Source organism: Erinaceus europaeus, chromosome 13 (genome assembly GCF_950295315.1).
Source record: "Erinaceus europaeus chromosome 13, mEriEur2.1, whole genome shotgun sequence".
NCBI classification, from domain to species: domain Eukaryota; kingdom Metazoa; phylum Chordata; class Mammalia; order Eulipotyphla; family Erinaceidae; genus Erinaceus; species Erinaceus europaeus.
Window position 1 is genome coordinate 17,039,718 of NC_080174.1, and position 10,952 is coordinate 17,050,669.

The 10,952-nt window shown below is 41.7% G+C and overlaps 1 protein-coding gene across 1 annotated transcript; it reads right to left on the reverse strand.

Annotated features, from left to right (window-relative positions):
- Positions 1 to 1,731: 1,731 nt before the first annotated feature.
- OOEP (oocyte expressed protein) lies at positions 1,732 to 3,248 on the reverse strand. The gene is made up of 3 exons (XM_060205190.1): positions 2,858 to 3,248; positions 2,329 to 2,508; positions 1,732 to 1,939 (listed from the first exon to the last, which is right to left on the reverse strand). Exons 1-3 carry the CDS (start codon positions 3,246 to 3,248, stop codon positions 1,806 to 1,808), a joined length of 705 nt encoding a protein of 234 aa, XP_060061173.1. The 3' UTR covers positions 1,732 to 1,805.
- Positions 3,249 to 10,952: the final 7,704 nt, after the last annotated feature.

Here is a 10,952-nt window from a genome sequence, read left to right on the forward strand (position 1 = left end):
GCACCTCCCGTGTGTACATTATATATTTAGTACCCCACACCCAAGAAGTCTGCAGCCTGTAACTGGAGGCAATGAAAGGGTAGAGACTGCTTTGCATCTACTAGTTACTACAGGGGGATGGGTAGTGAAAAACTAGCTCAGTGCATGCAGGACACCTGTGCAGGCCTCCAGAAAAGATCGCCACCTGGCAGTGAACTCCCTCCACCAGCTAAGGTGCCCAAGACCCCTGATCTTCTCCAATAAATTACACACCTACAGAATGAACAGACTGCCTACTTGCTACAGGAACTCTGTCCCCATCCACAGGAATCTCTGTACCAAGAGGAAAGGGCATGCAATCAGCGCTTCATGGGGCCCAAACCAATCATTTCAAAGAAAGTTTCAGAAGAAAAGCATTTTGCTTCTCAGAGCACTGCTTAGTTCTGGTTTATGGTGGTGCTGGAGATTGAACTTTGGAACCTCAGGTATGGGTCTTTATACATAATCACTACATAATCTTCCCCCAACCCTATGTCTGCGTGTACTTTTCCTTAAGATTTCACGATATACTAGTGGGCAGGATCAGAGGCCAGAACTCAGGACTTTATGCTCATAAATTTAGAATTCTACCATTGTGCCATCTTCCAGGTTACTGTGTGTGCTTATTAAAGCAAATTCATGGGCCCCAAAACATGTATCAAAAGTAATGCAGAAGCCTAGGAATTTTTTTTTTTCTATTTTGTTTAATGAGATGAATAAAAGAACCAGAGTCATCACTACTAGATGAGCTTCTGGACCTCATGCTTCAAAGTCTAGTGCTTTATCCACTGCACCACCTCCCAGACCACAGGAAATTGTTCTATTTTGGCAAGCTCTCAATATAATTATCTTTAAATTTATTGCTCAATTTAAATTTTGAGAACTGATAAGAAATCTAAAGGCTGATTAGAAATACTGATTTGCTATCTCTGAAACCTGTGCTTAAGAGCTTAACTGACCTTAAAAACCACGGGGGGGGGGGGGGGGTGTGGGAGGGTCAGGCAGTAGCACAACTGGTTAAGCGCATATGGCGCAAAGCACAAGGACTGCCTTAAAGATCCTGGTTTGAGCCCCTGGTTCCCCACCTGCAGAAGGTTCACTTCACAAGCAGTGAAGCAGGTGTGCAGGTATCTCTCCCCCTCTGTCTTCCCCTCCTCTCTGGATTTCTGTCCTATCCAACAACAGCAGCAATAACAAAAATGATCAACAACAAGAGCAACAAAAGGGAAAAAATAGCCTCCAGGAGCAGTGGATTCATAGTGCAGGCACCAAACCCCAGCGATAACCCTGGAGGCAAAAAAAAAAAAAAAAAAGGAAAAAAGGATTAGTAATGAATGTCAAAATAGTAGAAACAAAGAAAACTGCTGCCTACTAGTTTGTTTTTTAAAAAATAGTATATTTATTGGATATAGACAGCCATAAATTGAGAAGGCAGGAGAAGGTAGAGAGGGAAAGACAGACACCTGCAGCACTACTTCGCCTCTCATGAAGTTTCCTCCTGCAGGTGGGGAGGAGGTTCAAACCTGAATCCTTGCGCATTGTAACATGTGCGCTCAACATGGCGTGCCACCACCCAGCCCCCCTACCTACTGGTCTTCTACCCAACCCTCAAGAGACAAGTAAACAAGCTTCGATTTTTTTTTTTATTAATTTGCTTGATTTTAAGTGAACATGTATCTCTATTGCATAATACAAAAGAAAAACTTGTTACTACAATGGTACTGCAAACATTTGCATCAAAATACTGATTAAATCACGACCCACCAAAATAAAGGGGACAACATTTTTCAGAGATTTAGACTTTCTCCTCTTGAGTAGCAGAAGCCACTTAAATAGTCCAGATGAAGCCTCTCCATCTGTTCGGTATTGAGACCAGATCCATTGGTCTTCAAAAACTCCTCAAGTAGTATCATTCTTGTAACTGAAAGAAAAGTGATTGATATTAAAGGCCAGTTAAGACAAAAGAAAAAAAAATGCTTGACTTAAACTTAGTTGGGGGCTGGAGAGTTGGCAGTAGCTTTTTTCACGGTGAAGACTGTGAACCTAGGATATGGTAATTGGTCCAGCCCAACTGTTGTTGGTGTGGGCCATGATTGACCTGAATGGATCAGCTTTCTGCTTACTTTGCCAACATCCTAACTCTTGACTCCTCTACCCCAGGGATGCCGCCCATGAACTGCATTCACACTATGTCTTCACACTGGGGCTATCAAGACTGCAAAAAAGGCAAGGAACTGGAAGAGAGTCAGGTTCGATCACAGGTTTTAGCCAGGGTTTTAGTGATGTACAAGTGTGTTCAAAGACTCTTACTTCGCTCCACACGTTGCTGGCACAACTCTGCCATGTCGAGGAAGACGTTCATTACGACATACTGTGCACGTCGTTCTCCAAAGATAGTAATTTCTATGAGCCTTCCATTTTCAACTTTGTTCACTAACACAAGAGTTTGGCTTAACCACTGCATGCCATGTAGGATCTTGGAGGACATGCCTAAACAGTATACAAGATGCTGTGAGGGCAGGGCCACAGGTCAGGAGGAGCTAGATTTTTTTTAAACTTTATTTGTTTATTTTTGCATAGATACAAAGAAACTAAGAGGGGAGGGAGAGATAAAGATAGAGATAGGGAGACTTGCAACACTGCTTCACCACCCATGAAACTTCCCCTGCAGGTAGAGTCTGAGCCCAGGTCCTTGCACATTGTAACCTGTGCGCTCTATCAGGTGCACCACCGCCTAGCCGCAGAAGCTAGATTTTAAGGGAATGTTGAGCTGAGAAAGAAAGGAATATAGAAAGCAACTAGGTCTCCAGCTGCAGGGGCCACCTGGAGGGTCACTCACCAAATAAAAATGACTCCATCCACGCATTCAGGTGAAATACCAAAGGTCTGCCCAATTCCTCTATCAGAAACCACCACGGTCGTGAGTAAATACGTACACTGTGATTTGTCATCTGCTGCCTGTCCAGATCCTCGGAAACTTCCCCATTGACCTCCTCGTCCCCACTGACCTCTTCGTCCCCATTGACCTCTTCGTCCCCATTGATCTCCTCGTCCCCATTGACCTCCTCGTCCCCATTGACCTCCTCGTCCCCATTGACCTCCTCGTCCCCATTGACCTCCTCGTCCCTATTGACCTCTTCATCCCTATTGACCTCCTCGTCCCTATTGACCTCCTCGTCCCTATTGACCTCCTCGTCCTCAGGAACAATTTGATCATCCTCATCCGCCATGCTGGGTCAGCTCACTTGCCCAAGTGAGCTCCCAGCAACTCTCGCAGTACTTCAAGGAAGCCAGGTGCCTCCCCCCCCCACACCCGACCCATTTATAGTTTTAGGTCGTTCTGCCCCTTCCGGTTCCATTACATACCCTTTCCGGTTGCGTGGGCACAATTGACCTGGGTCACTGAGTATGGTGGTGTTTCACTGCCCTCAAGTCAATTACCATGACTTCTTCCTTTGCCTTGAACAAATCTTAATCTGAGTCAAAGCCAACTCTCGGGCTATCAGGTGGTCATCTTTGTTGAATGCAGTGTCTCTTAGCTTCCGAGTTCCCACTCCTGCTTATCGCAATCAATCAATTATTATTGACCATTCCCCACCCCCACCTCTAGTCATCACCAGTGCCTAAGATCTCGAGGTTGTTTTTAAGGTTATCAGATCAGGCCTAAAGCAGGCTAATTGCATTTACATTTTCTGTTTTCTGCTCCCTCTCAGCTTTTGATTACCTGATTGGTTATCACTTTAAAATCAAGAAAGCAGGAGCATTGTTTTAAAAATCAGATGTCACAGGTAGAAAGTGTAACAAGTAATAGATGAATACCACCTGTTTTCAATATCTTTTTCCCCTTATTGGGAGATTAATGTTTTACATTACACAGTAGATACAATAGTTTGTACATGCATAACATTTCTTAGTTTTCCACATAACAATACAAGCCCCACTAGGTGCTCTATCATCCTTTCAATATCTTTTTTTATTATTATTAGCTTTGTTTATTGGATAGAGACAGTCAGAAATTGAGAGGGAAGAGAGAGATAAGGAGGGAGAGAGACAGAGACACCTGCAATACTGCTTCACCATTCAAAAAGCTTTCACCCTACAGGTGGGGAGGGGGGCCTCCAACCCGGGTGCTTGCACATTGTAACATGTAAACTCAAATCAGGTGTGCCACCACCCAGCCCATTTTCAATATCTTAAGACAGCAGGTGCTGATGTCCAGTTCTTCCCAATGTTCATGATTTTCATTAAACAATTCAATTATGAAAGATTGGAGACTTTCACGTTTTTTAAATTTTAATTACTTTAAATCATTTTGCTTATAGATGATAGGATTGAGAGGGAGAGAGAAAGAGAGATACTTAAAGTACTGTTTCATCAGTTATGAAGCTTCCCCCCTGAAGCTGAGAAGAGGGGGCGTGACCCCAGATCCTTGCATCTAGTAAAATGTGCACACAACTTTGGAACTCAGCATATTTTAATATCATATATATGTTCTTGTGTAAATAACCCAAACTTTCTTTTAAGGAGATTCTACAACAAACACATTTTAGGTTTTTTTCTTTAATATTTAATTTATTTATTTATGAGAAAGATAGGAGGAGAGAGAGAAAGAACCAGACATCACTCTGGTACATGTGCTGCCAGGGATTGAACTCAGGAACTCATGCTTGAAAGTCCAATGCTCTATCCACTGTGCCACTGCCCAGACCACCAAACAATATTTCTAAATTGGGGCCAGGTGACAAAAAAAAGTTTAAGACTATTCAAGGCAAGATATACAGCAGCTTCAGACTGATAATTTACACTGGGTAAGGAGAGAAAAATGTTTTAGTGATAGCTAAATAACAATTTATTTTTCATTTTTTCTTTTGATTAGTGATTTAATAATGATTTAAAAGATTGTAAGATAGACTATCTCTTTTTATTAAAAGAGAGAGAGAGAAAATTAGACCACCACTCTCACGTATGAGACGCAGGGGACAGACCTCATGACATTATGCTTGAAATTACAGTGTTTATCCACTGCACCACCTGTTAAGTCACAGGATGAACAAAATTCTTAATTTTAACACAGTAAGATTGGTTCATCTTTATTGTTAAGTATCTTTCATATCTGCTTAGGAAAAATTTTTCCTGTCCTGAGGTCTAAAGTCTATATATATGTGTGTGTGTGTGTGTGTGTGTGTGTGTGTGTGTATCTTTTTTAAAGAATGTGAAAGTTTCTATCTTAGCATTTATAACTTGAATCAGCTAGGGATATTTTTTTTATATTGTTTCCTTTATTGGGGGATTAATGTCTTACAGTCCACAGTAAATACAATAGCTTGTACATGCATAACATTTCTCAGTTTTCCACCTAACAATACAACCCCCACTAGGTACTTTGTCATCCTTTTTCAGGACCTGTATTCTCCCCATCACACCCCACACACACACAGTCTTTTACTTTGATGCAATACACTAAGTCCAGTCCAGGTCCTGCTTAGTGTTTTCTCTTCTGATCTTGTTTTTCAACTTCTGCCTGTGAGATCATCTGATATTTATCTTTCTGTTTCTGACTCATTTCACTTAACATGATTTTCTCAAGCTCCATTCAAGATGGGCTGAAAAACAGTGAAATCATCATTTTTAGTAGCTGAGTAGTATTCCATTGTGTATATAGACCACAACTTGCTCAGCCACACATCTGTTGTTGGACACCTGGGTTGCTTCCAGGTTTTGTCCATTAAAAATTGTGCTGTGATAAACATGGGTATACACAAATCTTTTTGGATGGGTGTGTTGGATTCCTGAGGATATATCTCCAGGAGAGGAATTGTAGGGTCCATTTCTAGCCTCCTGAGAGTTCTCCAGACTGTTCTCCATAGGGGTTAGACCAATTTACATTCTCACCAGCAGTGCAGGAGGGTTCCTTTGTCCATCTGAGGTTAGTTTTTAAGAATTGGAAATTAGGTAGAAATATACTTTAATCTTTTCATAAATTGATATATTTTTGCTTGAACAACTCTTTTAAAGATATATTTGAGAAAGAGAGAACCAGAGCATCACTCTGACTCAGATCATGCTGGGTAGCAAAATCAGGACCTCGTGCCTGAGAGTTCAACATTTTGTCCACTGTGTCTTTTTATTATTATTATTAATTTTTAAATATTTATTTATTTTCCCTTTTGTTGCCCTTGTTTATTATTATTGTTGTAGTTATTATTGTTGTTATTGATGTCATCATTGTTGGATAGGACAGAGAGAAATGGAGAAGAAGGAAGGGGAAGACAGAGAGGGGGAGAGAAAGAGAGACACCTGCAGACCTGCTTCACCACCTGTGAGGCGACTCCCCTGCAGGTGGGGAGCTGGGGGCTCGAACCAGAATCCTCATGCCAGTCCTTGCGCTTTGCGCCACCTGTGCTTAACCCACTGTGCTACCACCCGATTCCATTTTTACTTTTTTTTTTTTAACTAGAGCACTACTGAACCTTGGTGTAGACGCTTGAATGCAGGATCTCTGGTGCCTCCGTAGTTATTTTTTATTGTTTTCTTTTTGTGATAGAGAAAGAGAAGGGAGGAGAAGACAGAAACACCTGCTGCATATTTCACCACTCGTGGAGCTCCCCCTGCAGTGGGGTACAAGGGCTTGAAACTGAGTCCTGGCACACTATATTGTGTGTGCCCAACCAAGTACACCACCATCCAGCCCCTACATTCACTTTTTTTTTTTTTTTAGAGACAGGGATAAGGAAAAACACAACAGCACCACCAAAGTGTACTTCAATTTGATGGGGGCTGAGCTGGAACCTACATTATCCACATGGCAAACAGTATACTATCCAAGAGAGCTATTTCCTTGGTCCTAAGTCATTCACCCTTAAAAAATGTGAATATGACAGAGTTGAGTTGCTCTCTGGTCACTCATTAAAATTTTAAAAATTAGGGTGAAGAAGACTGCATAATGGTCATGCAAAGAGATTCTTATGCCTGAAGTTGTGAGGTTCCAGGTTCAATTCCCCCATACTACCATATGCCAGAGCTGAGCAGTGCTCTGGTAAAATAATAATAATAATTTAAATAAAAATAAAGTTATTTTCTTTTTAAAATAGTTACTTATTTTAATTTTATAGGACAGAGAGAAATTGAGAGTGGAAAGGGACATTGAGAGAAGCACTGCTTCACAACTTGTGAAGCTTCTCCCCTAAAGATGGGGTCAGGGGCTTGAACCCAAGTCCTTGTGCATGCTAACATGTGCTGTCTACTATGTGCAACATCACCTGGCCCCTGAGCCATCCTTTTGAGGATGAATTCAACCTGAGACCACTTGAGACTATATCCTTGAAATTTTTCATCCTACAAAGTCTCAACCTCTTATCAGACTTGGCAACCCACTAAATTCAACTTATAAAGGGAAGGAGAGGAAACTGACAAGGATTTCCCCAGTAATTGCTGGCAACCAGGGAAGAGTCAGCCTCAAATCCCTGGTTAGTGTTGAGGCACAAGAAATATGATATAAGGGGAAAGGGAGATAGCACAATGGTTATGCAAAAAGACCTCATGCCTGAGCCTCCAATGTCCCAGGTTCAATCTCCCACAACACCAGAAACCAAATCTGAGCAGTGTTCTGGTAAAAATGAAATGAAATGAGGAAAGAAGAAAAGAAAAGAAGATAAAAGAGAGGAGAAGGAAAGAAAAGAAAAGAGAAGGAAAGAAAAGAAATGAAAAGAAAAAGAAGGGAAAGGGTGTTTCACATGGCCCCAGAACAAGGATCTTACAAGACAACTGCATCTCCTTGAGCTGGGGAGATGATATAATTGCTCTGCAAAAAGCTTTTCATGCCTGGGGTTCTGAGTTTCCAGGCTCAATCCCAGCACCACCATAGCCAGAGCTGAGCAGTGCTCTGGTAAAAACAGCAGCAGCCAACAACAACAAAAGGTACATCCATCTTGTAGATAGCACGAGTTAACTTCAAAACAGGGCTGTGGTACTTATTAAGTCAAAACATACTCGAGAAAATTAAGGTCAAGACAGGTGATTTTGCCTTTCCCTGCTCAGACAGCAAGTTTAATTCTGATTGGTTTTACTTTGGAAATATGGTTATTTCAAGTACTAACTCTATGCAGAGACCCCACATTCAGTTTTATTTGCCAGACCTGTGTCGGCTTCCTAATAGAATTGCAAGAGCTTCTGCTGTTGTTTTGATGTAGCAAGATCTGCTAAGAGAAATCAGGTTGTCACTCTGTTTAACTCTAAGGCTTCAGATTTGACTGACTGAGAAAGGGCGGATGGAACTTAAACACTGGCCTCAGCACTCCAGCAGTAGGACTAAATGCAAGTTATTTAAACTCTCCATACCCTCATAAAAAGAATCCTAAGATCTCCAATGGTTCAAATCCTTTCACTTCCTCCACTGAGCCCTGAAGGAGTCATCCCGAGAGCTTTTAGGTTCAAACAACACAGTATGTGTGTTCGGTTTTTATAATTTCTCACTAAGGAGCTTAGTTACTGCAACATTTCAGTTTTTGATAATCTTCAGGAACTTAGTAGAGTTTGTCTGCAGTCTTTCAGGCTTTGAATTTCTTTATAAGGATATATTTCTATTTTTGGGTACAGGGAGGGGACTTTCACTAGGTGGATTTAGCTTCTGCTTACCTAAGAACAGAGAAGAGGGTCAGAATACCCTTTTACTGGGAGTCAGGCAGTAGCGCAAAGTGCAAGCAGGGGCATAAGGATCCCAGTTCGAGCCCCTGGCTCTCCACCTGCAGGGGAGTAGCTTCACAAGCCATGAAGTAAGTCTGCAGGTGTCTATCTTTCTCTCCCCCTCTCTGTCTTCCCCATTTCTCTCCATTTCTCTCTGTCCTATCGAACAATGACATCAATAACAACAATAAAAAACAAGTGTGACAAAAGGGAAAATTTTTAAAAAGTGACTAACAGAATGCCCTTTTACCAGCTGTTTTACAAATAACCTTAATTTAAAATGAATATGCCACTTTGAGATATGTTGCAATAACCTGCTCTGAGCCCCAAGAAAAGCATAATGAAGATATAACAGTAATCTTCTGTATCAAATAATAACAGCAGAGTATTATTGATCCCTTTAAAATGACTAAGAGAGAAATAAACTAGGAAGGAGATATTTAGCAGTCCTGCCAGAAAAAAAAAAAATACAATAAAGGCCTAATATTTCTGAAAAGTAGAGGAAATTCTCTCTCTGTTTTTTAAACTTATTTTGTAAACTTTTTGCTTATTTATTTTTTCCTATTTGTTGGATAGAGACAGTCAGAAATCGAGAGGGAGGGGGAGAGAGAGAGAGAGAGGCAGGCAGACACCTGCCGCCCTGCTTCACCACTCACAAAGCTTTCCTCCTGCAGGTGGGGACTGGGGCTCGAACCCAGGTCCTTGCACATTGTCACATATGTATTCAATCAGGTACACCACAACCAGACCCCAAGACATTCTCTTTAAGATTTAAAAATAGCAACAACAATGAAAAAAGGTGGCCACCAGGAGCAGTGGATTCATAGTGCATGAGCCCCAGCGATAAACCTGGAGGAAAAAAAAAAAAAGATTTAAGAATAGCTGTACAAGAATTTTCTTTGATTGAATGGGAAATTAATAAATATAGAGATACATTAAAACTACACTAAGTAATATTCAAGATAGGTAAATCATTACTAACAGGCTACTTACTATTTACTGAGTTCATTTTAGAAACATTCTATCATGGAAAATGTACATTCAGAAAAATATAGTTTTGGGGAGCCAGGTGGTGGTGCACCTGGTTGAATGCAAATATCACAATGCACAAGGGCCTGGGTTCAAGCCCCCAGTCCCCATTTACAGAGGGAAAGCTTTGCAAGTGGTGAAGCAGGGCTGCAGGTGTCTCTCTTTCTCTCTCCCTCTGTATCTCTCCTACCCTCTTGGTTTCTGGATGTCTCTACCCAAGAAATAAATAAAGATAATTTACAACTTTTTTAATTTTTTAAAATTTTATTATTTTTTAAATATTTATTTATTCCGTTTTTGTCGCCCTTGTTTTTTTATTGTTGTAGTTATTGTTGTTGTTATTGCTGTTGTTGTTGTTGGTTAGGACAGAGAGAAATGGAGAGAGGAGGGGAAGACAGAGAGGGGGAGAGAAAGATAGACACCTGCAGACCTGCTTCACCGCCTGTGAAGCGACTCCCCTGCAGGTGGGGAGCCGGGGGCTCGAACTGGGATCCTTACGCCAGTCCTTGCACTCTGTGCCATCTGCACTTAACCCGCTGCGCTACCACCCAACTTCCAATTTACAACTTTTTAAAAAGAAAAATATAGTTTTCTGGGTCAGGCTATTTCACACCCGGTTGAGTGCACACATTACCATGTACAAGGACCCAGGCTCAAGCCCCTGCTCCCCACCTGCAGGCGGGATGCTTCATGAGTAGTGAAGCAGATCTGCAAGTATCTTTTTCTTTCCTCTCTATCCCCCCTCCCTTCTCAACTTCTCTCTGTCCTATCAAATAAAAAATAGAAAGAAAAAAGTGAAAAAATGGCCACTGGGAGCCATAGATTCATAGTGCAGGCACCCAGTCCCAGTGATAACTCTGGTGGCAATAAAGAAAAGAAGAGAAAAGAAGAGCTTTCAATCCTTTGTCATATATTGCATCTTCTCTCTGATATTGTTCATTATTATTACCCTCCAATTTTAAAGAAAACTGTTAGTATCGAGGGCCTCAGTCTTGCCGGCGTCACCAGGTTCCAGATGCTACCATGATGCCAGCTGGACTTTCCTGGACAGACGACCCCACCAATGTGTCCTGGAGCCTTGCTTCCCCAGAGCCCCACCCTACTAGGGAAAGAGAGAGGCAGGCTGGGAGTATGGATCGAGCTGTCAACACCCAGGGAAGCAGTTACAGAAGCCAGACCTTCCACCTTCTGTACCTCATAATGACCCTGGGTCCATACTCCCA

Bases quoted from the DNA above. Each gene is read 5' to 3' on its own strand.
- OOEP (XM_060205190.1), bottom strand. From the start codon at position 3,248: ATGGCGGATGAGGATGATCAAATTGTTCCTGAGGACGAGGAGGTCAAT. The intron at 2,509-2,857 runs GTGAGTGACCCT...TATACTGTTTAG, and splicing joins GATGGAGTCATTTTTATTTG to GCATGTCCTCCAAGATCCTA. The intron at 1,940-2,328 runs GTAAGAGTCTTT...CTTTTCTTTCAG, and splicing joins CCAGCAACGTGTGGAGCGAA to TTACAAGAATGATACTACTT.